General features: G+C 44.0%; 2 protein-coding genes and 1 pseudogene across 8 annotated transcripts in view; 2 read left to right on the forward strand and 1 right to left on the reverse strand.

Annotated features, from left to right (window-relative positions):
• The first annotated feature begins 1,573 nt into the window (after positions 1 to 1,573).
• wdb (widerborst) overlaps positions 1,574 to 26,439 on the forward strand; it is a 182,100-nt gene continuing 157,234 nt past the window's right edge. For 4 of the 7 annotated variants that reach the window (XM_065216478.1, XM_065216481.1, XM_065216483.1 and 1 more), the window contains exon 1: positions 1,574 to 2,726. The gene's annotated coding sequence lies outside the window, so the exon portion shown is untranslated. The remainder of the gene's footprint in view (positions 2,727 to 26,439) is intronic. The other 3 variants (XM_065216477.1, XM_065216482.1, XM_065216484.1) reach the window with 2 other exon arrangements.
• LOC135696910 (uncharacterized protein K02A2.6-like) lies at positions 8,767 to 14,354 on the forward strand (annotated as a pseudogene).
• LOC135696943 (kelch-like protein 41) lies at positions 16,729 to 20,393 on the reverse strand. Its single transcript, XM_065216497.1, has 2 exons — positions 18,288 to 20,393; positions 16,729 to 18,207 (listed from the first exon to the last, which is right to left on the reverse strand). Exons 1-2 carry the CDS (start codon positions 18,314 to 18,316, stop codon positions 17,025 to 17,027), a joined length of 1,212 nt encoding a protein of 403 aa, XP_065072569.1. The 5' UTR covers positions 18,317 to 20,393; the 3' UTR covers positions 16,729 to 17,024.

Genomic DNA, 26,439 nt, shown 5'->3' on the forward strand with positions numbered 1-26,439 from the left:
AACTAGTCGAGAGAAGTGATTCATGTGCACTATTATAAAGCCTCTACTCAGTGAATTTGTTGTAGAAGCGAATGTTGATTTGTTTACACAAGTTCAACGTGTTGGCGTAGCACAGTTGGTAGTGTCATGCACAGCAAAAAAAGTTGTTGAATATTACATCGAAACTGCTGCAACCAGGTCAATCCATCGGTTGTTTAATATCACATTGTACGATGTACATCGATTTTGCGAACAAAATTACATCCATTGATGTAATATTGTATCTGCTTTTTGCTATTACATCATTATTTCATACATCAGCTTGAATTACATTGATCGACATTACATTTTTTTTTTTGCTGTGTGGTTTGCCAATGAGGTCGTCTCGAGTTCGATTCCAGGTTCCTCCGGTGCAGGGTAAATAATTTGGTGATGATTTGTAACTAATTTCAATTAATTTGATTCACAGCTACATAAACTCAATAAATTCCTTCATAAAAAAGCGTAAACAGTATTTAACCCGGCTTCAAGAGAAAGCTGTGTAGTGATTATTGGATAACCGGGAAAAGGTTGAATAAGCGCCTTTCAAGTTCAACACAACTAAAACAGCAGGATAACAGCTGTATAGAAGCGTTAATGGATATGCAATAAGAGCTTTTCCCGACCGTTCCAACAGCCATAAGTAGCTGAGTAAGTTCGCCAGATTTGCTTGTATAGAGGTTGAGTAAAGGTTTCTTCATATCGTATAACGTTTAAATACAGCTTGAGGCTGTATAAATGAAATGAGTAAAGCGTTTACGTTGTGAAAATTGTTAGTTGGGTTTTCACTGGAAATCCTATGTATTAGAGCTCATTGAAAGACAGCCTATGTTACGTGATATAGGTTGTAATGTGAACGGGGTATAATCAACAGTATAATTACGTGATATAGAGCGTTGTCTATAACGTACTGTAATGCGCATTATACCCCGTTCTCATTACAGCGTATATCACGTGATATACGGTGTCTTGCAATGAGCACCCATACATCTAGTTTTCACTGGAAATCCTATGTATGAGTGCTCATTGCAAGACAGCCTATATTACGTGATATAGGTTGTAATGTGAACGGGGTATTAATTCCGACACTAGAACGAGAGTAAAATCGACTTTCGCTAGTAGGTTTTTCCAGTTTTCAACTGTAACGGCAATAGCATGAACAAGGCATAACGAAACGACCAAGTATTTTTCGAATCCACATTCTAAAAAAGGGAATTTTCTTGACATGATTTCATATAAACATTATTATCTTGTCCCTTCGAGTCTCATCTGTCACTCGTACCAACCGCGCCGAATCGAAAACCCGAAGCCGCTGTTGCATTCCGCTTTCGCAACTGTTCCATCCTGATCGGACGTCAGACGTCAGAGTGGAGTGAACGAGAAGCGTGTAGTCTACCTGTACTGTTTGACACTTTCGAGCGCAATTTCCTGCAAGTGCGACTAGTGTCGCAATTCCAACGCACAATCGATTATTTCAGCACCGAGCGCGAGCGAGAGACCGGAGCGAAACGAAAACGACGACGACGACGACGACTAGTGAGTGAAGAAGAGCTGCCTCTTGGTGTCGACTGTCGATCGAAGAGCGAGTGGTGTGAAGTTTTTTTTAGGATCTTGGGAAAGAAAATTTCACCCAAGCCGAGTGAAAAAACGCAAAAATCGACCGGAATTCGGTGTGCAAAGTGTAAATATTCGCCTTGGTCGCAGCAGGACGCGGTTTGCGTTTCGGACTAACCGGAAGCAGAGACGATTCCCGTCGAACGTCGGTGCGCCGCGGATGGATTTTTCTTTGCGGGTCCCGCGAGAGAGTGACGACGACGGTGAAAAATCGGCGGCGGGTTGGTGAAAAAGTGTAGTGCCGATCTTCCTCCTGGGCGACAAGAAGTGCCGTTTTCTAGCTGGCCCGAGGGTGTGTGGAACCCATTTTGGTTCTGATTTTGTTCCGCTGGGGTGTGTGCGAGTGGAAATTTGCGTTCCGATTCCTGTGGGTTCGGAAAAGAAGGCTGCTGAAAAAGTGAAGAAAGAAGGGGAAAAAAACGGCAACGGCGACGACGACGGTGCGAAGGAACAGAGAAAATAAAAGTGGAGCTCTGACTACTCTTGAAAGCAGTACCAGCAGCAACAACAACAACTAGCAGCAGCGGTAGCAAGAAGAAGGAGCAACAGCAGCAGCGGAAGGAAATTACTCTCGAATCGCGAGTTTCTTTTTCTTTCGGCGTGCCATTTAACCGGACTTCGGAGTCTCCAGGACGGAACAACCCATCGGAACATTTTTTTTTTATCTCTCTCTTAACCCGGGGCAAACGGCGTTCGGCCGGCCTGGAAGGCAGCTAAAGCAAGCAGTTCGGAGTTTGGCTCCGGAACCAGCGAGACAGCGACAACGACAACGGTGAGAATTGCAGAATTTTATCCGGCACGGGACGGAGGAGGTTGCCTTGTGCGGAATTGAGTGTGTCTAGTAGATCTACGCCTAGTTTGTTCGCCCAAAACGAGTCATATTTGTATCGATAAATATAGGTATTTTTCGGTCGCGCCGCGAGTGAGTGCCTCCTGTGTGCTAGTGTCCAAATCAATATCGGCGCTCTCGGTAGTGCACGGTTCAGTGGAAGAAAATTGGATTTCATCGAAGACTCAGGCGCCGACAGAAGTTTTCCCGAGGATTACAGGCTGCCAGTCGGAGATTCGCCAATAAATAGGAGGACAAAAAACAGGTGAGTCAATTGATTCTCCGCAATCCACAGTCCAGGGAAGGGAGGGGTTAAGAGCGTACGCAAATTAATCCAGAGCGGGAGACACAGAGGCAGAGTGACAGACAGATTGTAAAAGTCAGAAAAAGGAAAAAGCAAAAGCAAATCATGGGGTGTGTGTAGAGATTTGCTTTTCGGCCAAATCGGAGCAGCAGCAGCGGTACCAACACTAGCTTAACTTTTGTGCGATAAAATAGCAGAGCACAACCTGTCTGTCTGCTCGTTCTGCAGGCGACTGCACCAATACGAACGGCCGCCATCTCGCCCGAAGACGGATTCACTCGGCGAGTGATTCTGCTAAGATTGGCAATTGCTTCGATGTGGGGGGATACTTGGGAGGAAGATCATACTCCTAGACTAACGAGCGAATTATGGGAAGGGTCCAGAAATGATTTTGTCCTGGTGGTTGCTGATTGATCTGGTGTAGAGAAGCTTTATGGTACAAGCGGAAATGAGAACAATTCGGAACGAGAGTCGAGCCATCTCAAATTGAAAACAATGATTTACAAGTGATTTAGTGAATTAAAATGAATATAAGATTCTAACTGAATTCTGAGATCGTTAGAATTGGAAAGTCAAGTTGGGTTCCACCTAAGATTGGAAAGCATCGAAATCTAGACCAGGAACTAGGGTAGATTCACGAATTTTCCAAGAATCTTAAATGGCAGATTGAGGTGAAAAAATTCCAAGGGAATTTTGGGAAAAATTGGAGTTGAACTAGAACTCCAAGGCAATTCTCGATGAACCTTTTTAAAAGGTCCTATTTGCTTGGATCAATTCTCTTCGTCGTTTTTTTTTTCTTTTGATAACCACTGCTATGCAAAAAGATTTCGTGCTATTTTTACCACATAGTTTGATAAAGGAGGTTTCTAACTAGCATCCAAATCGTCAAAGAAAACAGGGAAAGGTTTTGCAGCTGAGTTATTAACGAAAGAGAAAGTCGATTAAGCGAATCGATCAATGCAGATAGGACCTTTTGAAATGTTGCGATTGAATAACGGCTGTGTCGGGTTGCTCCGTCTTCACCCCTTTTCAATCGTTTAGTCCGAGGGCACGTCGCAGCTCTTGGAAACGAGATATGTCCACCGCCTTTCGTGAACAGATCTGCTAGTTGGTTCTGGGTGCTCACCGCTTCGATTAATGGCCATACCGATGCAGCCACGGTTGTCCTCGTCGATAATGATGGGTTTCACGGTTATCTTCAGGTCTTCGAGGATGCCAGTCGACCAAATCACTTCTGATGCTGCTGCGCTTAGGGCGGTTGCTCCGAAGACCTTGAACGGTCCTCGGTACGATCCGCTTCAACGTCTGCCAGTGCTGAACGGCCGGATTCTGCTGAAAATGTCCCATGTAGCTTACCGGATAGCAAATGTCCGAGCGCACCCACAACGTGGTGTACATCTCGCGTAACATTTGAAAAGGACCTATCCTCATTGATCGATTCTCTTCATCGACTTTCTCTTTGGTTTACCACGGCAACATAAACGAATTTCTCGCTAAGTTCGCAGCACAGTTCGACAGAAGATGATGTCAGCTTGCACCTATAACAACACACTCAATAGGAAATTCATTTGCAGTCGGGTTGAGACATCATGCTTCCCAGCAGCTCTCTGTACGGTTCCTTCGTCGCTGGTCCATCACGCTTCGGTTGGAGCGCTTTTTCCATCGGAGTTTTGCACGAATTGCAGTTGTGACCATTCTGAATCGCTGCAGGATCTTCATTACTTGGGCTTCTTGCGAAAGTTGAAGCGTTTCTTCCTCTCGGTTGTACATCAGCTTCATGCCCAGCAAGTAGTTCACCGCGCCGCAGTCGGTCTTGTTGAACACGGTAGAAAGTTCCTTCTTGAGCCGTAAATTGTGATGATCAGCTCGTCCCCCGGTGTGCATCTCGTATACAAGCAGTAGTCGTGACATGGCCGGGTGAAACCTATCTTGAGCAACTTTCTATTTAGCCGCTCGTTCCAGCTGCGGGGATATTGCTTTAATCCGTACAGGAACTGATCAGCTTCTACGCGTGTCAGGTCACCATGAAGGAACGCCGTTTTGACGCCCATCTGGTGAAACAGAAATCAATGGTGCACGTCGACAGCTACGGATAGTGATCAACTTTGCGACGGGGCCTTGTAGCGCATCTCCTCGCCGTTGTCGTCTTGCTTCACACGAAACACCCATTTCGACTGGAGCAGCTTGACACCCTGGGGACAATGTTGTAGCTTCCCATACTCGGTTCGTCTCGATCTAATCCAATTCCTCTCGAATGGCTTTCAGCCGGTCGTCTCGGCCCTCGATATCGTTGTAGCAGTTGGGGACATCTGAAATGCATGGACCGGCAGAAACAGCTCCGTAACGTGCAAAGAAATTGAGAAAATTACCGCTCCCTTTCGCTAGCGCCTCAGCAACGGTTGAGTCCTTGGATTCGTGCTGTTCTGGTTGCGAAGGGAGCGGCCCGGTTTTGGTGGTTTCTACAGTCTCGTCAGTTGCGTCGTGATCTTGATCAGCATACGGTTCGATTTCCTCGGGACGGTTGGGTGTGCCATCCTCAGCGTCGTGATCACCTCTTGCACTTCTGGCACGGCAAGCAGGATTCACCGCACTTCAGCCACTTGGAGCATAGCCAACCATCTCCCGGCTCCTTACGTCAAGCTTCTTGCGCTGCTGATCGGGTACCCAAGCGTAGGCTTTACACACCGTCTTGGGCAGGGCTGCTGTCGGGCTTGGACCACAGTTCGGTTGAACCGTTCCGCAACGCCATTCGGCTGTGGCGTCTATGCCACCGTCGATTCGATTTGGACGTACTCACGTGCTGGGTCCACCGTCAATCTTGAAACTTCGCCGTCGCCATGGCCTTATATTCCTGGAACATGCTGAAGACCTCGGACTTCCTCCGCATCACGTACAGCACCGAGAAGTGGGTATGGTCATCGATGAAGCTCACGAAGTATCGAGAGCCGTCCCAAGCAGCGGGGTCGATAGGACCACACACGTCCGAGTGGATCCTTTCCAAAGGCCTGGTCGCTCGATCACAAGTTCCGTTGAAAGGGTCGCGGCATTACTTTCCTTGCACACAAGCGTTGCAGAAGCTCAGCTTTCCCCCAGGTTGTTCGATGCCATCGCCTTCATTCCTTGGTCCGAGCCGCCGGTGCCACAGCTCATCTGTCTCCGACTTGCACAAGTTCACGGTTAATCCTTCCAGGTCAATCTTCAGCTCGTCTTGCTTCAACTATTGAGATCTTGTCGCCGAAGTTCACCTGCACGCCGGCCGTGACGAGTTTCTTCACTATGATTGCCCTGAAAAGAACCTTTTGATATGGATTTTAGTTGGGACATGTGCCCTGAAAAGGGCCGATGATAGTACAGGCCTTTAGAAGATGATGATAACATGTAGGCAGCTGGATCAGCAAATCGGACCGGACAATCGGTTCAATGATTGGGCACTCGCAAGAGTCTAGGTCCGTCTGCTGCTGGACAGGGGTTGAACTGGTGTCTGCGACAGGTTAGAAGGCCGCAGAATATCAGTGTCCACCTAGCTAAAGTTCCTCCCCTTTTTAGTTTTTCTCGTTAAACTCGTTCTTTCAACAAGTTGGTAAATCTTAGCCTATAGCAGAAAGACGTGATTAATCGTTAATCAAGGGGCAGTCACTCTACACACTCTTATCCCAGATCCTCGGTTCGTTGCTCCTAATTTTTCTCGGAAAAACGACTACACTGAACCGAATAAGCAACGGCCTCGTTCACCGAATCGAAGCTTCGAGCGAGGACGTTCTCCGGGGAAGCACTTCCAATTTCCGACAGGACAATTACTTCTACTGCATTGGAGTATGATGTAGACTCGGATGAACCACAGATGACGGTGGTAAGTAGACGAAGCGAGCGTGCATCATCAGAGGAAACTGGTCCAGATGCTCTTCAGATTCTGATGAACGCTTCCGGGAGGAGTTACTTCCGAAAGCCATCGACTCAGTCACAGATGCGTCGCCAGCGTTCTAGTGGGAGTTCCAACCGGAATGAGACTTCCCTGGTGGAGGTGAGGTTTAATATGTCTACACGGTCAGACAGTCCAACGATCGGACAAATGGAGAGAAGTATGATGTCCCTGGAGAAAAGCAGTGCCGGCCAGAAAAAGCTGTAAAAGCTGGGGCGCTGTCGATGATAGGAAAGCATGATCCGAGTGATCATCGATGTCAGTTACGATGAGGGACGAATCATGGAACTTGGCTGATCAACGAAGTGGTGAAGCGTTACGGAGTCAAACATGGTAAACGAACATTGATGAAACTACTTCGGCAAGATGGTGGTCTTCGTATGGACACCGATCCCCTTACGACCTTTTGTGACTCGGTTTTCCTAATCAATTCGTACCTCATAGAGTTCTAAAAGCTGCGTTCGGACTTCTTTTCCGCCAAGCCTATAAATATGTTATTTCCAGCGTGGAGTTACCAGGGTCGTGTCCGAGAGCTAAACCTATCCTTTAACCAATGTCGACTTTCAGGAGCTCACCTTCAAGCCCAACAACTGACCAATCAACATCTTACAATTCCACTTAACCTCGTTCGGCTGTGATTTCAGCTCCGTCACGAATCTCCCCTCCCCAAACCCTTGTAGGGGAACAGTTTAAAGAGACGTTAATAGACTTATCCACTTATCCTCCCCAAACCGCTTTATCAGCGTTTTCAACCGTCCCTTCATTTCCTCCTTCAGGGTCTCGCTCTCCCTACTAACCAACTCACTAATCACATTTCGAATCGGCATTATGACCAGTAGCAGTCCCTTCATGGTCATCTTTTCAATCAGCCCCCGTCCCAACTTTGATCAAACTGTTCTGAAACGCCAAAGCCTGCCGCACCAGATCCTTGAACAGTTCGATCGTCTTGAGTGGAGGTTCTCCGATCTCGGAAGCCTTCCGGTAGCGATTCCAGCACCATCCGCAAGAATTCCAGTATCACCCCAGATTACAGTTGTATTTGGGAACGGTCATCGCCGCCTTGATGACCTCGCTCATCCCGCAAGCATACCGCGTTGACTTTTGACCGGTTTTGACGGTGCGCTAATGTGTTGAAAATATGTGCGCTGTGAGGAATCCATGGCAGAGTTTCGCCGGAAATTCACGGTTGCAGTTATGAAGCCAAAAATTGGACTGTGTCAACAACAATGATTAACATTTTGACACATGCACAGAGGAGGCGCAGATATAGTACAGTGTTGCCTGTAACTTAAAATATCATGAAAATTTCTAACCATGAGTGCCAATGAAAGTGCCCAGGTGTGCCCATCTGTATTTTTTAAAACACTGTGCGGAGTGACCAACCCCCTTTTTTTATACAGGGGGGAATCTGCTCCCAGACTCCTGAGAAGATAACTCAGGGTGTGGGGATGGGAGAAATAGCTCTCCCGACCCACTCTAAACCTTACCCTGTGCTCTAGGCCCTTGCCCTCCCCGGAACCGCCCGAAAGCATTACGTCATGGGAGGGGGCCGGTTGCGCTATGGCGCATCACTAGGTGTTGTGTCCGACGTGACACTCGCTACTGCACAGTGAGCAGCTGTGCAGGGCCTTCCTCTTGTTGTTCGCTGTTCGTTGTTCGCCTGGGTTCTACAGCAGACGTGATAGCCAACCAACAGTCCAACAGGGCAGCTTAGGACAGATGTGACCGCTTACCAGCTGCGTGTGCTAAGCACTCTAAGAACCCGGCGTCACTCCTGTCTTTGCACAACGAGGGTTTGTGCAGGGCTTCTCAACCTCCTGGGACGAGCTGGATGGGGTTCCAGCGTCCCTACTCTGCGGTAGTTCATTTAGCCGCAATATCTCTCCCTTGGGTTCGATAATTAGCGTTTCCAGGGCACACCACGAGGAGGCGAACTACTTCATGCCCCTGACCAACCCCTTGGGGTAGGTCACTCCGCACACCAATCTTGGGTCGTCTTTTTTGTCAGTGTGCCGATTGTGCCGGTCATAGAGCAAGCTGCGATTTTTTGGTTTGAAATCGCAAGGATAAATCGGATTGAGGATGACGCGGGAAGTGGTGGGTATGCGAAATGTTAGTGTTTTATGTTCATAGGATGATAAAAATCCCCTTGTTTTAGGATTTTATAATGCCTTCAAAGGGAGACCAGAAACCTAGACTATCGTGCTGTGAAAAGCAACGGTCTATCAGCGACCGGAAAGAGATGGAACCGGTGGGGAACACTGTAGGAGACCGACTATGATGATGAATAGACTTCTGTAGTTTGTTTCGTGTGAGTTGCATCATTATTTGAATGAAGGGTGCTGATGGAGTCTGAATAACTGCCTCTTTCTCTTGAGCCCACTCTAGAACCTACATTTCGTATTTAGATCTTAAGTGAACTGCTGGTCTGAGTTCCTCGGGTATATTCAATTAGAGGATGATCCTGAATATACAGTCAAACAGCACGTAATGTTGTGAACAACTTCAATGCCAGTTGTCCAGCAGTGCTCCCATTTTATTTACAACCATCCAATGCCTACGAGATTGTGCCGAATCTAATTTCGGCACAATGTGCTGAGTGACTTACCCCTTGATCGAACGCTTTATTCCATTTGAGATTGTACTGGACCACTCTTCATGGGTTAGAGTAGAGGTCCACGTGGTATTTCATCAAAAAATGTCCAGAAAGCACTAGCACATATCTGTAATAGCTGATGAGGGTCGTGTTGACAGAACCATGTAGACACTGCATCTAGATTTATTTATTTTTAAATTATTGGAATGTCAGGGAATTTGGTTTTATTCATTGAGTTGACACTCTGGTATTGCAAAATTTAACCACCAATTGGGTATGTGCGTCTCCTAATATATGTTGGACCTTATTGTTCGATCCAACTGTGTCCAACAAAAAAATCAATCCTTTGAGCGACTTTGAATAGTAAAGTCTTCATTTTAAACCTGGTTAGCTCGGAAATTTAGCAGCAATAGAAGCAGCCGCACCCGTGAGAGCTGCATCGCTAATTCGTTTTGCCGTGGCCGAGGCTGGAAACCTCGGTCCGGTCACGACAATGGCGCAGTTGGTACGATAGTGTAAGTATAGTGGAATGACTAAAGAACTGAAGAATTATTTTGAAAAAATTGCCATGACCTGATGGATGGTAGAAAGAATTACCATGACCTGATGGATGGTATAAAGAATTACCATGACCTGATGGAGGGTAGATAGAATTACCATGACCTGATGGATGGTAGAAAGAATTACCATGACTTGGTGGATGGTAGAAAGAATTACCATGAACTGATGGATGGTAGATAGAATTACCATGAACTGATGGATGGTAGATAGAATTACCATGACCTGATGGATGATAGAAAGAATTACCATGACCTAATGGATGGTAGATAGAATTACCATGACCTGATGGATGGTAGAAAGAATTACCATGACCTGATGGATGGTAGATAGAATTACCATGAACTGATGGATGGTAGAAAGAATTACCATGACCTGATGGATGGTAGATAGAATTACCATGACCTGATGGATGGTAGAAAGAATTACCATGACCTGATGGATGGTAGAAAGAATTACCATGACCTGATGGATGGTAGATAGAATTACCATGACCTGATGGATGGTAGATAGAATTACCATGACCTGATGGATGGTAGATAGAATTACCATGACCTGATGGATGGTAGAAAGAATTACCATGACCTGATGGATGGTAGATAGAATTACCATGACCTGATGGATGGTAGATATAATTACCATGACCTGATGGATGGTAGATAGAATAACCATGACCTGATGGATGGTAGAAAGAATTACCATGACCTGATGGATGGTAGAAAGAATTACCATGACCTGATGGATGGTAGATAAAATTACCATTACCTGATGGATGGTAGATAGAATTACCATGACCTGATGGATGGTAGATAGAATTACCATGACCTGGGACGGATGGTAGATAAGAATTTCCATTACCTGATGGATGGACTGAAGAAATTTTTAAATAGTTAGAATTGCCATGACCTGATAGCTGAAATATCTCTGAGATGGTAGATGAAAGTCCCCCGAGAGGGTAGATAAAATTCCCCCAAATGGGTGGATATAATGCCCCCCTTCCTCAATTAAGGAGAGTAGAAGAGGGGAAGAATATAGTAAATAGAGTTAGTGTTGAATAAATAATGAGTAGAATCAAGTGAGCGTAAAGCGTGATAGTTCGCATGTAAACAGAATCTCATTGGTTAGAGAATGTTGATAGGTTAGCAGGTATAAATATGAAGTACCTAAGCTCGTTTAAGTCATTCTTGTAACGAATTTTGGAGGTGACGGACCACCAGCAGCAGCAATGGAAGCAGCCGCACCCGTGAGAGCTGCATCGCTAATTTGTGTTGCCGTGGCTGAGGCTGAAAACCTCGCTGCGGTCACGACAGGGGTGTCCTCAAGGAGGTGTGCTTTCACCTCTGTTATGGGCTTTAAATAGTTGACGAACTTCTCAAAAACTTAGAAGCAAAGGGCTTCGAGATTATTGGCTTTGCTGATGACATAGTCATAATAGTACGAGGAAAATTTGATAACGTCATTTCAAATAGAATGCAAACTGCTTTAAATTATGTTTCGTCGTAGTGCGCTGAAGAAGGGTTTAATATAAACCCTTCTAAGACCACTATTGTACCGTTCACACGGAAAAGGAACTTACTTACTAACTTATCCTGGTCCGACATCCCTCAGGATTGCACCTGCATCACAATGTCACGCCAATTCACTCGGTCCGTGGCTGCTTGTCTCCAATTTCTTGACCGTTCCACACTTCCAAGATCCTGCTCCACTTGGTCTAACCACCTTGCTCGCTGTGCTCCTCTGCGTCTTGTACCGGCCGGATTCGAGGCAAACACCATTTTTGCGGGATTGTTGTCCGCCCATCGTATCCGTCAAGCTTTCGCGACTTTCGTGGTTCATCCTTCGCCCCCAGACACCGTTCTCACATATCCCGCCAAAGATGGTCCTAAGCACTCGTCGTTCGAAAACACCCAGTGCTTGAAGGTCCTCCTCGGGCATCGTCCACGTCTCGTGCCCGTAGAGAACTACCGGTCTTATCAGCGTCTTGTCCATGGTGCATTTAGTACGGGGGTGAAGTTTACCCGACCTCAGGGTCTTGTGGAGTCCGGCAACTATGCGTCTACGAATTTCTCTGCTAAAGTTGTTATCCGACGGCACCAATGATCCGAGGAACACAAATTCATCCACCACCTCGAACTCATCTCCGTCGATTGTCACGCTTCTGTCTATGCGAGCCCTATCGCGCTCGGTTCCTCCAGCTAACAGATACTTTGTCTTCGACGTATTCACCTTTAATCCAACCTTCTCTGCTTCTGACAATGTCGTCAGCGAAGAAGATGAACTGGCTGGACTTATTGAAGATCGTGCCCCGCACGTTTCATAACACCTTCTAGCGCAATGTTGAACAGGAGGCAGGAAAGACCATCGCCTTATGGAAGTCCTTTGCGAGTTTTAAACGGGTCCGATAACGCACCCGACATCTTCACGCAGCACTGTACACCATCCATCGTAGCCCTGATCGGTCTGGTCAGCTTCCCGGGTGTAGTAGGCCTAGATATAGTAGGCCTTGCCTGACTGTCATAAGTTAGAGATTAGAGTTCAATTCTCTCCCTGGGCAGCACCAATAGTCGTCGTACGCAAGTCGGACAATGTATCAGTCCGTGTATGTGGCGATTATTCGACGGGGCTGAACAACGCGCTCGCTAGAATGTGACCATCATCCACTGCCTCATCCTGACGACCTCTTTGCGGAACTAGCTGGAGCACGTTACTTCACTCATCTCGATTTGTCTGACGCTTACCTACAGGTCGAGGTCGAGGAGGAATCGCGAAAGCTACTCACGGTCAACACGCATCGTGGACTGTTCCAGTATAACCGACTACCCCCCGGAGTCAAGTCGGCACCCGGCGCTTTCCAGCGCATCATCGACAGCATGGTGGCCGGCATCCCTGGAGTCAAGCCGTATTTGGACACGATCGCAGTCTCTACGCTGTTCTCGAGCAGATCCGTGAGTATGGTTTTCACCTACGCCTCGAAAAATGTCGTTTCGTACTCTCCCAGATCAAGTTTCTCGGACACATCGTGGATAAGGACGGTATTCGGCCTGACTCTTCAAAAACAGAAGCCATTTCCAAGATGCAGTCTCCGAAGGATGTCCAGCAACACCGTTCCTACCTCGGTGCTGTCAACTACTATGGTAGATTCGTTAAGCAGATGAAGCAACTCAGGGCTCCCCTGGACAGCCTCCTCAAGAAAGATGCACGCTGGAACTGGACCTAGGATTGCCAGAAGTCTTTCGAGCAGCTCAAGGCCATTCTACTTTCCGACCTGCTGCTTACACACTACGACCCGTCCAAAATCGTTGTTGCAGCAGATGCATCGAAGTACGGCCTTGGCGCTGTCATCATGCATCGATTCCCGACCGGTGAAGTGAAGGCAATTTGGGCACGCCTCGCGCTCACTGACCCCAGCAGAGATGAACTACGGACAAGTGGAGAAGGAAGCATTGGCCCTGATATTCGCTGTCACCCGTTTCCACAAAATGCTGTATGGACGACACTTCCTCCTGCAAACCGATCATCAACCGCTACTCAAGGTTTTCGGCTCAAAGAAAGGTATTCCTGTTTACACAGCAAACCGTTTGCAGCGCTGGGCCTTGACACTTCTGCTGTATGATTTCGACATCCAACACGTTTCATCGACGAATTTTGGCTATGCATCCTGATGTCAAGAAGTTCTTCGCCAGACGAGATGGACTTCAAGTTGTCGACAACTGCGTTATGTTCGGCGATCGAATCGTCGTCCCATCAAAGTTTCGAAAGTGGATCGTTCGTCAACTGCATCGTGGACACCCAGGAATGGACGGAATGAAGTCTCTGGTCCGAAGTTACATCTACTGGCCTAACGTTGACGACGATGTGGAGCAATTTGTCCGTCAGTGCACTGCATGTGCTGAAGCAGCGAAGTCCCCGACAAAAGCAACCTTGGAGTCATGGTCTCTCCCGGACAAGCCATGGCAACGTGTCCATATCGATTTTGCTGGTCCGGTCCATGGATACTACTATTTCATCATGGTAGGTGCTTTCTCTAAGTGGCCCGAAATTTTTCGAAACTCAATCCATTACCATAACTGCAACCCTGAATATGCTGCGTGAAACGTTTTCTCGTTACGGCAACCCAGACACATTGGTCTCAGACAACGGAACGCAATTCACCAGCGAGCAGTTTCAACAGTATTGCCGTGCAAATGGTATCACCCATCTCCGAACTGCTCCCTACCACCCGCAGTCCAACGGCCAAGCGGAGCGATTCGTTGATTCACTCAAGCGTGGCCTCAAGGAGCTAGCCAAGGGGGAAGGATCACCCACACTGGAGCACCTGCAGACATTCCTTTCGGTGTATCGTTCAATCCCAAACCGAAACACACCGCAGTCGACGTCTCCAGCAGAAGCATTCCTCGGCAGACCAGTGCGCACCACTTTGGGCCTGCTGAAGAAACCTGTTCCTGTAACTGAAGCTGTCAAGAACCACAAACGAACAGTTCAATTGGCGGCATGGAGCAGTCAAGCGCGAGTTTGAAGAAGATGACCTGGTCTACGTTGAACAGCATCGCAGAAACGCCAATTCCTGGTCGAGTCATCGAACGGAAAGGTTCCGTCAACTATATCGTTGCACTGGACATGAACGGGAGACCGAAGCTGGTGAGGTCGCATGTAAACCAAATGCGCCCTCGTCACACTTCTGATGATCCAGAGCAAGCGACGCAGCAACTACCATGGGAAATCCTGCTTGATGAAATTCAAGATGAAGCTGTACCGTTGGATCCAGAAGTGCCATTCAATCACGATGTCCCTATTCCTGTTGGTTCCGTATCACTCGAAGCTGATGGTCAAGCGGCAAGTACGTCTGGCGAAAATCCTTTTTCGACAATCGATCATGAACCTGCTGCTCAAGATGGAGAACTTCAGTCCGCACAAAAGCCCGTGTCATCTGAAGCAGTTGGAGACTTTATTCGACGTTCTGTACGAGAATCAAGAATTCCAAGATGGCTCTCTTCCTATGACATTTTCTAAAAGGGGGAGATGTAGTAGGCCTTACCTGACTGTCATAAGTTCGAGATTGATTCTTTATCCGTCCACCAACCAAGATAGACGTAATAAATAGTAGCACCTAACAACAGCTTGGTTTTACTTGTTGGCCTTGGTTACGGATATAACACCGGGAAAACCGTACTCGTCCATACTCTTCCATAGCTCTTCACGGTCAATAGTATCATAAGCGGCCTTGATATCGATGAATCGGTGGTGCGTAGGGACTTGATATTCACGACACTTTTGGAGGATCTGCCGCAACGTAAAGATTTGGTCCGTTGTCGATCGCCCGTCCACAAAACCGGCTTGATAACTTCCCACAAATCTGCTTGCTAGCTAGCGGCTGTAGACGGCGAAGGATGTGTCACATTCTAGCTTAAGCCGTTTGTTGTTCTTAAGCTGTCGGATAGCATCCTTAACTTCACCTATCGTGAGAGCTGGCATGTCCCCCTCATCCGCTGTACCGACGAAGCCATTCCTCCTGCCGCCTTGGTGTCCTCCACCTCTGCGCCATTCAGATGTTCATCGTAGTGCTGCTTCCACCTTTCAATCGCCTCACTCTATTTTTCTTCCAGAAATTTGTTGGAGTCAGGCTGATTTTGCCTGTTATTTCTCGTTTATTTTCAATATATGGAACTTGTTCAATGCAAAGAGTAAGGCAATTAAGTTTTCTTCAGAAACCAATTTATTTCGTAGATCATTCAATAGACTAAATATACATGTACATGATTTTTTGCAAGCACTACGTGGCAGTAATGCATGGTCTTAACAATGGCCTTAGACATTAGTAACATCAATAATCTTGCAGCACTTATCACGGTGACCGGGAAATCGGGAATTTGAAGTCACAAATCGGGAAAAATATACCTCTAAAAAAAAAGATTTTGGACCTTGAACTGGACTAGATTTACAGGATACAGTAATTTTGAGCAATTCAGAATTTTTTTTCCAATGTAACTTTGAACAGATTTTACACACTATGGTTGTTAAGAGAAAATTTCCTAGTGAATTTTGACTAGAACTCCTAGTTAATTGTGTGACTTCAGAGTAAAAATGTTAAGTAGGTCTTTGTGAAAATTCCATGACGATTGTGAAGTTACACAATTACAAAGGGTACAATTCCAAAGAAATTCGTCGAAGAGTTTTAAGGGAATACCGAGAATAATTCCAGGGGCATCGCGAAAATAGTGTTTAAGGAGAATTCCAATTGAATTTTCATTCATTCGATAATTTTGAGAAAATCAACAACAACAAATCAAGAAGACTGGCAACTCTTCCATTTTCTCATACGAACGCTATGAGACAGGTACAATCGCGTCATCTGCCGCTCAAAGGTAAATACTTCGAACGAATTTGATAGCAAGCAAAGATTTCATCCGCAGAAGAAGGGTTTGTGTATTTGCTCATTTCCTATGCGTTGCTTCCACCTTCACTCAAGCGCAGCGTTTTTGTACCTGTCGATTGGATTCTGACGAAGTTTCCAGTCTTCTTGATATGATGTCTTCGGTTAAAGCCAAATTTAAAAAAAATTGAGTGAAGCAGGAAATTATTTAAACGATTTTTTTTTTTAGTTTTCTGTGAAGGCAAATTATTCGAAAGGAAATCTCGATGAACATTTCAAATGGTCCTATCTGCTTTGATCGATTCTCTTCACCGACTTTCTCTTTCGTCAATAACTCAGCTGCCAAACCTTTCCCTGTTGTATTTGACGTTTTGGACGCTAGATAAGAACCTCCTTTATCAAACTATGTGGTAGAATTAGCGCGAAATCTGTTTGCATAGCAGGTGTTATGAAAAGAGAAAGTCGATGAAGAGAATCGATCAAAGCAGATAGGACCATTTGAAATGTTCATCGAGAAATGCTTGACAACCATCAAATAAAAAATCTTGTCTTATTTTGATATTTTCATCGACAAATTGTGCAGACTTCGAACGCAGAACCGAATTCAAGATCCCGGAAAAATGCTACTATCTTAGTAATGATCCCATTTAACTTCATCGCATTCGCTTTTATGCTTAATTTATATGCACAACCGGGAAAATTTTCGAAATTCCGGAGAACTGCTATGGATTGATTCAATTTTGGCATAAGCTGGTCTGTCACTTACGGGGTGACATCTGTTGGAATGGTGAAAGTTAGTACCTATTTCCAAGTTCCTTAAGAACTGTACAAAAGATATGCCACACAGTTGGTCCCCTGCTGCTCCTTCGTAGTTTGGACTCCAAAGGGTTGATTAAAAGCTGACCTGGGAGGTTGATTAGAAGTGTTGAAACTAAAAGACGTTAAAGCGGGCATCAAGTATTCATTGGTAAGTTTCATATCGGTAACCGTCAACTCGAGCGCTCCCTGCGTATCAACCGGATGGAACTGCTCCAGGCAAAACAAGAACCTCTTCGGAAGCGTAACGATGATCCGGCATTCGTTCGTAACGGCGAGCTTTTCGAACAGAATATTCTCGATGTAAAGATTCTTCCGGAGGCAGACACTCCTGTTGACAATTACATTCCACGGTTTAATCTGAACCGTCAGATCCACGCTAGTTGGAGCAAAAAGCTTCGAGTTGCTTCCTATGAAAACGCCCAATCCATGGAGATGCATTTTTCCCTTTACGTTGATCTTGAGATCTGTGCTGACATCATCGTCATAACGGAATGTACTGAACGAGTACAGTTTGTCACATAGTAAGGCCTCCAGTTGAGGCTTGAAGACTGCTTTTGAGTCGTTGGCTTTGCACCATTCCTGGATGGCCGTGCAGAGTTGATCCTTTTGGCAGTTCATGGCCCGACAGGCGGCGATCAGTTCCAGCGCCGGTTGACGCAATTTCAGGAAATCTTCGCTCTGAAAGCACCTGATCGGGTTGTCGCTAATGATGCTCAAACAAAGTTCGTCCACATTCGCGAAACCGTACTGCCGGTTATCGTTGAACACTTTCAGGACGTTCTCCACGTTGAGGGTTGTCTTGAGGAACTTTGTACAGACCGTATTCAAACCGGTCAGCAAGTACTTCTCCGAGGCACAGTAGATGTCCATTATGTTGTCGGGAGTCAGATCGACTTTCTCACAGTAGATGTAGCGCAGGACCTGCGTAAATATCGCCGACTCGATGTCTTCAATGATGATGGGAGTATCGCGATTATCCTGCTTGGCCTCGTCAAACCCTCCATTGAACTGGGCGAAGAACACCTCGCTGGCGACCGTCAAGATCAGCTTGTGGGCGTGCATCAACTGGCCGGTACTGCCCACCTGGAAGACCACATCCGACAGGTACTCCGAGAGCAACAGTTGCTCCTGACGAGCAACCGGTGACGCCAAACCGAACACGAACTCTTGACGGGATGGACTGAAATTGTAGTGAAGCTTTCGTTAATCAATTTTCCGGTGTTTGATTTCTATGCGGATGCATTAATGACTGATACAAACCACATTTGTTTGACGGGCAACGGAGTCATTTTGTCAGCAAAAACGAGCAGCAACAGGCAGCGATAGGCACTTTTGTAGCGTTAGTCAGTCTGAGTCGTCCGAGCAGCACTTGGAAACTATGGCATGATGGCGACGACGACGGCGGATCTCACGAACACTAAGCGCAAGCAATTCTACTCAATGGCTGAGTAGAATAATCGTATTGCTGTCTCTTTTGCTCTCATGCAAATTTTTCATAGTAGTGTCGTGAAAACCGAACGCGAACTGTGGCTGACAACAAACATCCCTTTGATTGGCTCTGTGACAGCTATTTGTTTTCAACCACGTTTTTCATGATTGTGTTGGTGAAAAAATAAATCCTTCCATCTACTGCTGCTATTTTCCTCAGTGTCAAAAGTAGCGATGATTATTGGCGTATAAGTTGGAGGTGTGTAGAGTTTTGGCGAGTGACCTGATTGAGCGACTGTCAACAAATCGGCACTCACTAGCCGCAACTCATTCAGCTTACAGCAACGATAAGGCAATGTCAAACCTGTGCTCGGCTGACACCGATTGTGGCTGGGTGTGTGAGTGCCTGTGAGTAAAAGTTACGCAAATTAGGCACCCATTCTCTCTTCTCTAGGAGATTGGTTGGGTTATGATCGGGAGGAAACCGGGACGGTCGAGGAGAACGAACGAACGTACGGTTCCTTTTGGTGGCCTGCTGTGGTAGCGGAATCGGGTATATGTTTATATAGAGATGCACTGCTCCGCCATTTTGATTTGTATTTACATATTTTTGCGTGGAGAGCTTTGAGGTGCTGATAGGAGGAATACATGTATTTGTTTATTTATCGACCTGTCAAGCGATTTATTGCATAATATCACATTTGAACTGTGGGCTGAGATGGGCAAAGGTTTTGCTCGTGAAGCATTCAAATGTGTACGAATGTTTTCTGTCGTCGTTGTTGAGAGGTTGGAGGCGCAGAACGTTCGATGGAATGAATTTCGTAGGAGAGTGAGTACCGTTTTGTAGAGGCAGGGTTCGCTAAAGAATGGATTTTGATTTGCTGTCATCTGGTCTTTCTTGTGATTGCGGAAAAGGTGAAATAATTCACACTACCCGTCACAAGTACACTATGGACGGACTCCAAGGTTACCAAATTGAAATCCGCGATTTTGCGTTTATTTTTTAAATCGGTGATGATATCTGTATCTATAATTTATTTCCTTAGAAAAGTTTTTGAGGGATTTTGTACGGAACTCTACTTCTGATAGATATACACCTAAACAAATTTAAGAAATTAACATGGATTTATTGCCGGTGCCGGTGGTGTAGTGGTAAGCGTGTCTGCTTTCTAACACCCCAATGAGTCTGGGCTCAATCCCAGCCGAGATCGGTGGGATTTTTCTGAGGCATAAACATCTCTGGTCACGTCTTCCTTCGGAAGGGAAGTAAAGCCGTTGGTCCCGGCCCATGTGTGTTGAATGGGTGCGATATCCTACGCAGGTGTGGAAGCTGCCTTCCTGCACTATTGCGTCGGTAATTGGCACTAGATTGCGGAACCGAGACCGACGTTAAATAAAGGAATGAAGAACATGGACATCCCTAATAAAAATAACCATAAAAGAGAGCTTAACGACGTGTTCGGGGTATCATCCAAACCATTTGTGGGATAGTTTACGCATCCAGGGCACAGTTCGTTTCAGTGGCGTCGTCCTAACCTCAATCTACCTGTTCAACAACTCTCAAAACGTAAACAAACAAAACAATATTGGTTCAAATGGATACAAATCAGTCAAACTAGAAGACCCTGTGTCCTTTGAACCTGATTGAAATGTAAACATGACCCTAAATAACGTTTTCAAAGTTGTTGAACAGGTAAAAAGTGAGGTTACGCGACGCCACTGGTTCGTTTATGGTATTTGTTTATTAGGGATAGCAAAATAGAATGCGTCGCTGACAGTTTTCATGATCCCTGTTCATGTCAAGGCTAAAAGAATAGGTAGCAAATTTGTACTAAGGCGAATACAAAAGTTGTGCTATTTCTTCAAATTAAGTATTATTTTTGCAATGTAATACCGCAACATCAAAAACAAGTTAGAATATACTGAGAGGTAAGCAAATATCATATCAGTACTGAATCACTTAAGAAAATAATTGAGTCACTTCGGAAAGTAGCTAATGACTTCAGTAATGTTCGGAATTACTTTGAAAAGTACTGAATCACTTCAGAAAGTACTGCATGATTTATGAAAAAGTTCGAAAGTTGGACTCAGTTCAGAAATGTTTTCAATCTCTTCGGAAAGTACTGAATCACTTTGGCAAGTATTGTATCACTTAAGAAATGTTCGGAGTCACTTTAGAAAAGATCGGAATCACTTCAGAAAAATTGGAAATCACTTTGGGAATACTGTATCATTGCGGAAAGTTTGTTATAATTTACGCAGGAACTGAATCACTTAGGAATGCACTGAATCACTTCATAAATACTCGGAATCTGAATCGCCTCTTACAGTTCTTACTCGTAAAGTACTGAATTGCTTCTTACAGTTTAAAATCAACTTTGGAACATACTGAATCACTTCAGGAATGTTTGAAATCACCTCGAAAAGGACTGTATCATCGCCTCATAAAAGATCAGAAAGTAGTGGATAATTTATGGAAAGTTCGAAATCAGTTCAGAAAAGTGTGGTTTCACTTCGGAAAGAGCTGAATCCCTTCAGAAATGTTTTCAATCACTCTTAAAAGTACTGAATCACATTGGGATGTACTGCATCACTTTAGAAATTACTTCTGAACGTAATGAATCGGTTCAGAAAAGTTTGAAATCACTTTAGCAATGTAAGGAGTCACTTTCACAAAGTACTGAATAACTTCAGAAAGGATCGGAATCATTGCGAAAAGTTTGTAATCATTCACGCAGGAACTGAATCACTTTAGAATGCATTGAATCACTTCAGAAATGATCGGAATCACTTCTGAAGTACTGAATTGCTTCAAAAAAGTTGATGATAACTTCGGAAAGTACTGAATAATTTCAGAAAGTAGTTAGGGCCGGAATTACTTCCAAAAGTACTGATTTACTTTAGAAATGCTAGGAGTCACTTCATAAAGTACTAAATGACTTCAGAAAAGATCGGAATCGCTTCAGAAAAAAAAGGAAATCATTTCGGAAAGTTTGTAATCGTTTCCGCATGAACTGAATCATTTAGGAATGCACTGAATCAATTCAAAAATGTTCGGAATCTCTTCCGAAGTACTGAATTGCTTCAGAAAACTTCATGATGTCTTCGAAAAGTGCTGAATTATTTCAGAAAGTAGTTCATGTATTCTGCCAAAATCAGAATCACTTCCGAAAGTACTGAATCTCTTCAGAAAAGTATGAAATCACTCCGGAAAGTACTGAATCAATCCAGAAAGTTTTCATCACTTACGCAAGAACTAAATCACTTCGAAAAGGATTGAATCACTTAGGAATGTACTGAATCGCTTCGGAAAAGTCGCAATCATTTCGGAAAGTACTGAAAACTTTCACAAAGTACTGAATCATTAAAAAAAATGAACACTGCAAAGAGTACTGAATCATTCCAGAAAGTTTATCATCACTTCTCCAAGTACAGAATCACTCTAGTAAAGTTTGAAATCACTTGGAATTTTATAAAAAAAAAAAAGCTCGAAATCACTTCGGAAATTACTGAATCACTTGAGAATAGTTCGAAATCACTTTGAAAAGTACTGAATCGCTTTTTACAGTTCGGAATCACTTCGGAAAATACTAAATCACTCAAGAAAAGAGCTAGATCACTTCGAACAGTAGTTAATCACTTCGGAAAGGACTGAATCGCTTCATAAAAGATCGGAAACACTTTGGAAAATACTGAATAATTTATGAAAATTTCTAAATCACGTCAGAAAAGTTTGGTCTCATTTCGGAAAGTGCTCAATCACTTCAGAAATGTTTTCAATCTTTTCGGATAGTATTGAATTACTTCAGAAAATTTCTGATTCCCTTTTTAAAAGTACTTAATCATTCCAGAAATCACTTAGGAATGCACTGAATCACTTCAGAAATGTTCGGAAGTACTGAATCGCTTCAGGAAGCTCATAATCACTTCGGAATGTTCTAAATCATTTCAGAAAGTACTGAATCACTTCAGAACAAATCGGGATCTCTTCAGAAAGTACTGAATCACTTTAGAAAACTTTGGAATTGTTATCATTTTTGAAATGTTTCAAATCATTTCAGATAAGCTTGGTAATTTTTCAGATAGTATTGAATAACTTTGGAGAATACTGGATCTTTCCAGAAAATTTTCAATCACTTCCGTTAGAACTGAATCACTTCACAAAATCTTGGAATAATTTCTGAAAGTACTGCATCAATTCACTCAGGTTTGCAATCACTTCCTTGAGAACTGCATCACTCTGTATGTATCAACTGAATCACTTCAGAAAAGTTTGGAATCCCTTCAGAAAATATTTAATCAATTCAGAAAAATCGTGATCACTTCTGGATGCACAGAATCGTTTAAAAAAAGTGCAAACCCTCTTCGGAAAGTACTGAAATACGTCAGAAAATATCGGAATCAGTACGAAAAGTACCGACTTACTGCAGAAAAGCTTGAAATCCTTTCAGAAAATACTGAACCACTTTGGATAGTACAGACATAATTGTAGATAGAGCTAGAATTACGGCGTAACAGCTTTTGTAAACAATGACTTCTCTCGATGATTTCTAGAAAGCCAAGGCTCGCCCACTCAAATCAACATCACCATCGGTTAGGGGAAGACTTCCCCTTCCCGATGGTTATGTTGGTTTGCGTGGGCGTGCCTTGAGTTTTGAGAAATCATCGAGAAAAGTCATTGTTTACAAAACCTGTTACGCCCTAATTCCAGCTCTATCAAGAATTGAGCGTGAAAATGATTAACCACCCGCGGTTGCTACTCCGTTATCAACAGATCACCTGTATTACACAAGGAAGCAACAAACGATGGGTGGAACTAGCAAGCAGCTTCAATGTGTAGCAACTGGTGATCTCAACTTTAAAATAGGCAAGAACAGCGCTGGCAGCGTCCGAATGTAGGTCAATTCGGGAATTGATAGGAATGTGTTGACGCGATTCTCGCTTTGTTGTCCTCATTTCAACGAATTTTTCAATAATTTTTCCACATGATTCACTTCAGGGAGGCGATTCTTATCGCAGCACATCGAAAAAGGTCTCGATTACGGCGATTTCACTTGAAAATAGATCAGGATCACTTTGGAAAGTACTGAACCATTTCAGAAACGCTCAGCACGCACAGAACCACTTCAGAAATCGCTCCCGGATAGACTAACTTCCGAAAGTTTCCGAAATTTTCTAGACTGATTCAGCACTTTCCGAAGTGAATCTGTGGTGGTTTCAGTTCGCAACTTATACATCACTCCCAGAAGGCTTGGATTCACTTCGAAAAGTATTAAATTCCTTTCGGAAAAATCTGGATTAACATCGGAATGCTGCTCAGAATCCTGCATGAACATATTTTTGAATATTATAGGCCATTGAGTTGATTTAAATGTTTTCGAACTAAATCCCCATTCTATTAAGCTGATCAATCCCTTTCCGAAGTGAGTCCAAATCTTGTTCTTTTTGTTGGATAAATACTTTCCGAAGTGATTCAATACTTTCCGAGCTTAGATCGGACTTTTCTGAAGTGATTCCTCATTTTTTTTTAACTGGATTCAAACTTTTGCGAGCAGCTTCAATTGCTACCGAAGTCATTGAATCCCAAGTAGCACATGCTGTCATATATAAGCTGCTGCCACTATTTTGTGACCAATTCATATGTCATAAAATGCAACAGTAACGCAATGAAGTGATTCCGAATTTTTCAAAGGTAATTCAGAATTTTTCTGAAGTGATTTCAAACTTTTCTGAAGTGATTCAACACTTTCCGAAGTGATTTAGAATTTGTCTGAAGCTATCCAATGCTTTCCGAAGTGATTCCGAACATTTCTGAACTGATTCAGTTCTTTGGGAAGGGATTTTAATTTGTTGTGATGTGATTCAGCTTATTTCCGAAGGGATTCAGCACTTTCCGAAGTGATTCTGATCATATCTGGAATGATCCAGCTCTTTTGGAAGTGATTTTGATTTTTGTAAGTGATTCAGCACATTCCGAAGCGATTCCGAACATTTCTGAAGTGATTCAGTTATTTTGAAAGGGATTTATATGTTTTGTGAAGTGATTCAGAACATATCTGAAATGATTCAGCTCTTTTAGATGTGATTCCGATTTTTTATCAAGTGATTCAGCACTTACTTAGAACTTGATTTAGAAATTTTCTGAAAAGATTCAAGACTTTCCGAAGTTATTCCGAACATTTCTGTTCTGTTTCTGAAGTGAATCAGTACTTTCCGAAGTGATTTCAAACTTTTCTGAAACGTTCTACTGACGCAAATTCTATCCTCTATCAGCATGTTTTTCAGCTTTTCCAACACTCTTTAGATGATGATTTGTAACGAGTTGAAGCAATATAGTTTTATTTCCGGAGTGATTTGAGATTTGTGCGTCATTGCATTTGTAAACAAACACGTAAATCGGAGATTTCTCGCGAATGAAAGCTCAATTTCTAAAACTTATAACACTATGAGGTAGATGAATTATGCCTCTATCATTTGGCATAGCTTGCTTACGAGATTGAGCTTTTATAAACGAAAAATCGGTGATTATCGTGTTTTTTCTACAGAAGCAATTAAGCCCAAAGCTCAAATCACTCCGGATTTGTTTACGTGTTGAGAGTTGTTGAAGATTGAGGTTAGGTCGACGACACTGTTCTGTCTCCGAACCTTAGAACCTTGTTCTCGAAAAGGTTCTTATTACCATTTATGACTCTCTGTACACGAGATAAAATGCCGTAGCTTTTATTCTGCTGCAAACCTCAAGTAAGTTTCGGGATCCAGAAATAGCTCTTCCCGGGAATTCCCGGGATTCGGGAAGTACTGTTTTCATAGTTTAAGCATGTTTAAGCTTCTGTTGAACGAACCTTGAAGGATTCTGACTCCTCCTGAAATTGTCTTCCGACTTGGCTAGAAGATTAGTTGACCTCTTCCGCAAGTTTCTCCTAGTTTTCCTAGAAACTTTTGGACGTGGACGTCCTCCTGGTTTCCGCTGGACAATTTATTGGACTTCCTTCGAAAGTTTTTCAGATTCCACCCGGAAATTTCTTCCGTGTTCTCTTAGTTCCCTGGAATTTTTTGTCAACTTGCCCTGGAAGAGTCTTCCTATTTCTCCCCGACGCTTCTTCAAGCATTACCCAGAACTCGTTCTAACATTACCTGGGAGTGTCTATGTCTTCTGACTTTCGTTCGTAAGATTCTTCCGGACTTCTCCTAGGAGTTCTCTCCGAACTAAGTAGCTCAGCTCAGGAGGCTTCTTTCAGCTTCCGGATTCTAAAGGTAGCTTTTTGAACTTCCATTGGAATTTCCTTTTCAGTTCTCCCAAAAACTCTTGTTATCGACTTCCCATGAAAGTATCTCCAGATTTCCTCTGAAGGTTTTTGCCAACTGACTGGAAGTTTCTAACGAGGTTGTTCTGGCTTCCTCTGGAATTATCTTTCGACTTCGATTTGACCGGAACCGTTCTTGGAGCTCAGGTGTCTTGGAAACTGTTATTCGGTTTGCCGAATTTTACTGAGATCTCAGCAAACATGACGTTGTTGGCTGAGATTCAGCAAAGCATTTCCCGAGACTCTCAGCAACCAAACGCCACTTTTGCAGAGAACTGTGTAAAACAGATTGCCGATCACACTCGGCTGTGCAAATCGGCAAAAAACATGTCTTCAGAACATCCTTTTAGTAGTGCTGCTGAGTTTAGTGTTTCGGGAAAATCGTTCTCAAATCTCATTCATTGAGCAGTCCTGAGCAAACAAATCTCACGCTTGAGATACTCATGCCCCTTTTCATGCACGGAAACTCACAACGCAAAAAATTAACTCCAGCTCAGAATTCCAATGCATTAGGTCCTAAGTAACATGGACAGTAGAGTGATGCAAAATTTGAAATTTTCGCTTCACAATAATTAAACGATTCCAAATTGGATCGTGACTAACCTCTCAAAATTTGAACCCATTTTGTGAGAAACTGAGATGGCACAAACCATTTGAAGTTTGTATGGGAATTACTATGG

The sequence above is a fragment of the Ochlerotatus camptorhynchus genome, unplaced genomic scaffold (genome assembly GCF_037179485.1).
Source record: "Ochlerotatus camptorhynchus isolate MF236.1 unplaced genomic scaffold, CSIRO-AGI_Acam_v1.1 ptg000063l, whole genome shotgun sequence".
In the NCBI taxonomy this organism is placed as follows: domain Eukaryota; kingdom Metazoa; phylum Arthropoda; class Insecta; order Diptera; family Culicidae; genus Ochlerotatus; species Ochlerotatus camptorhynchus.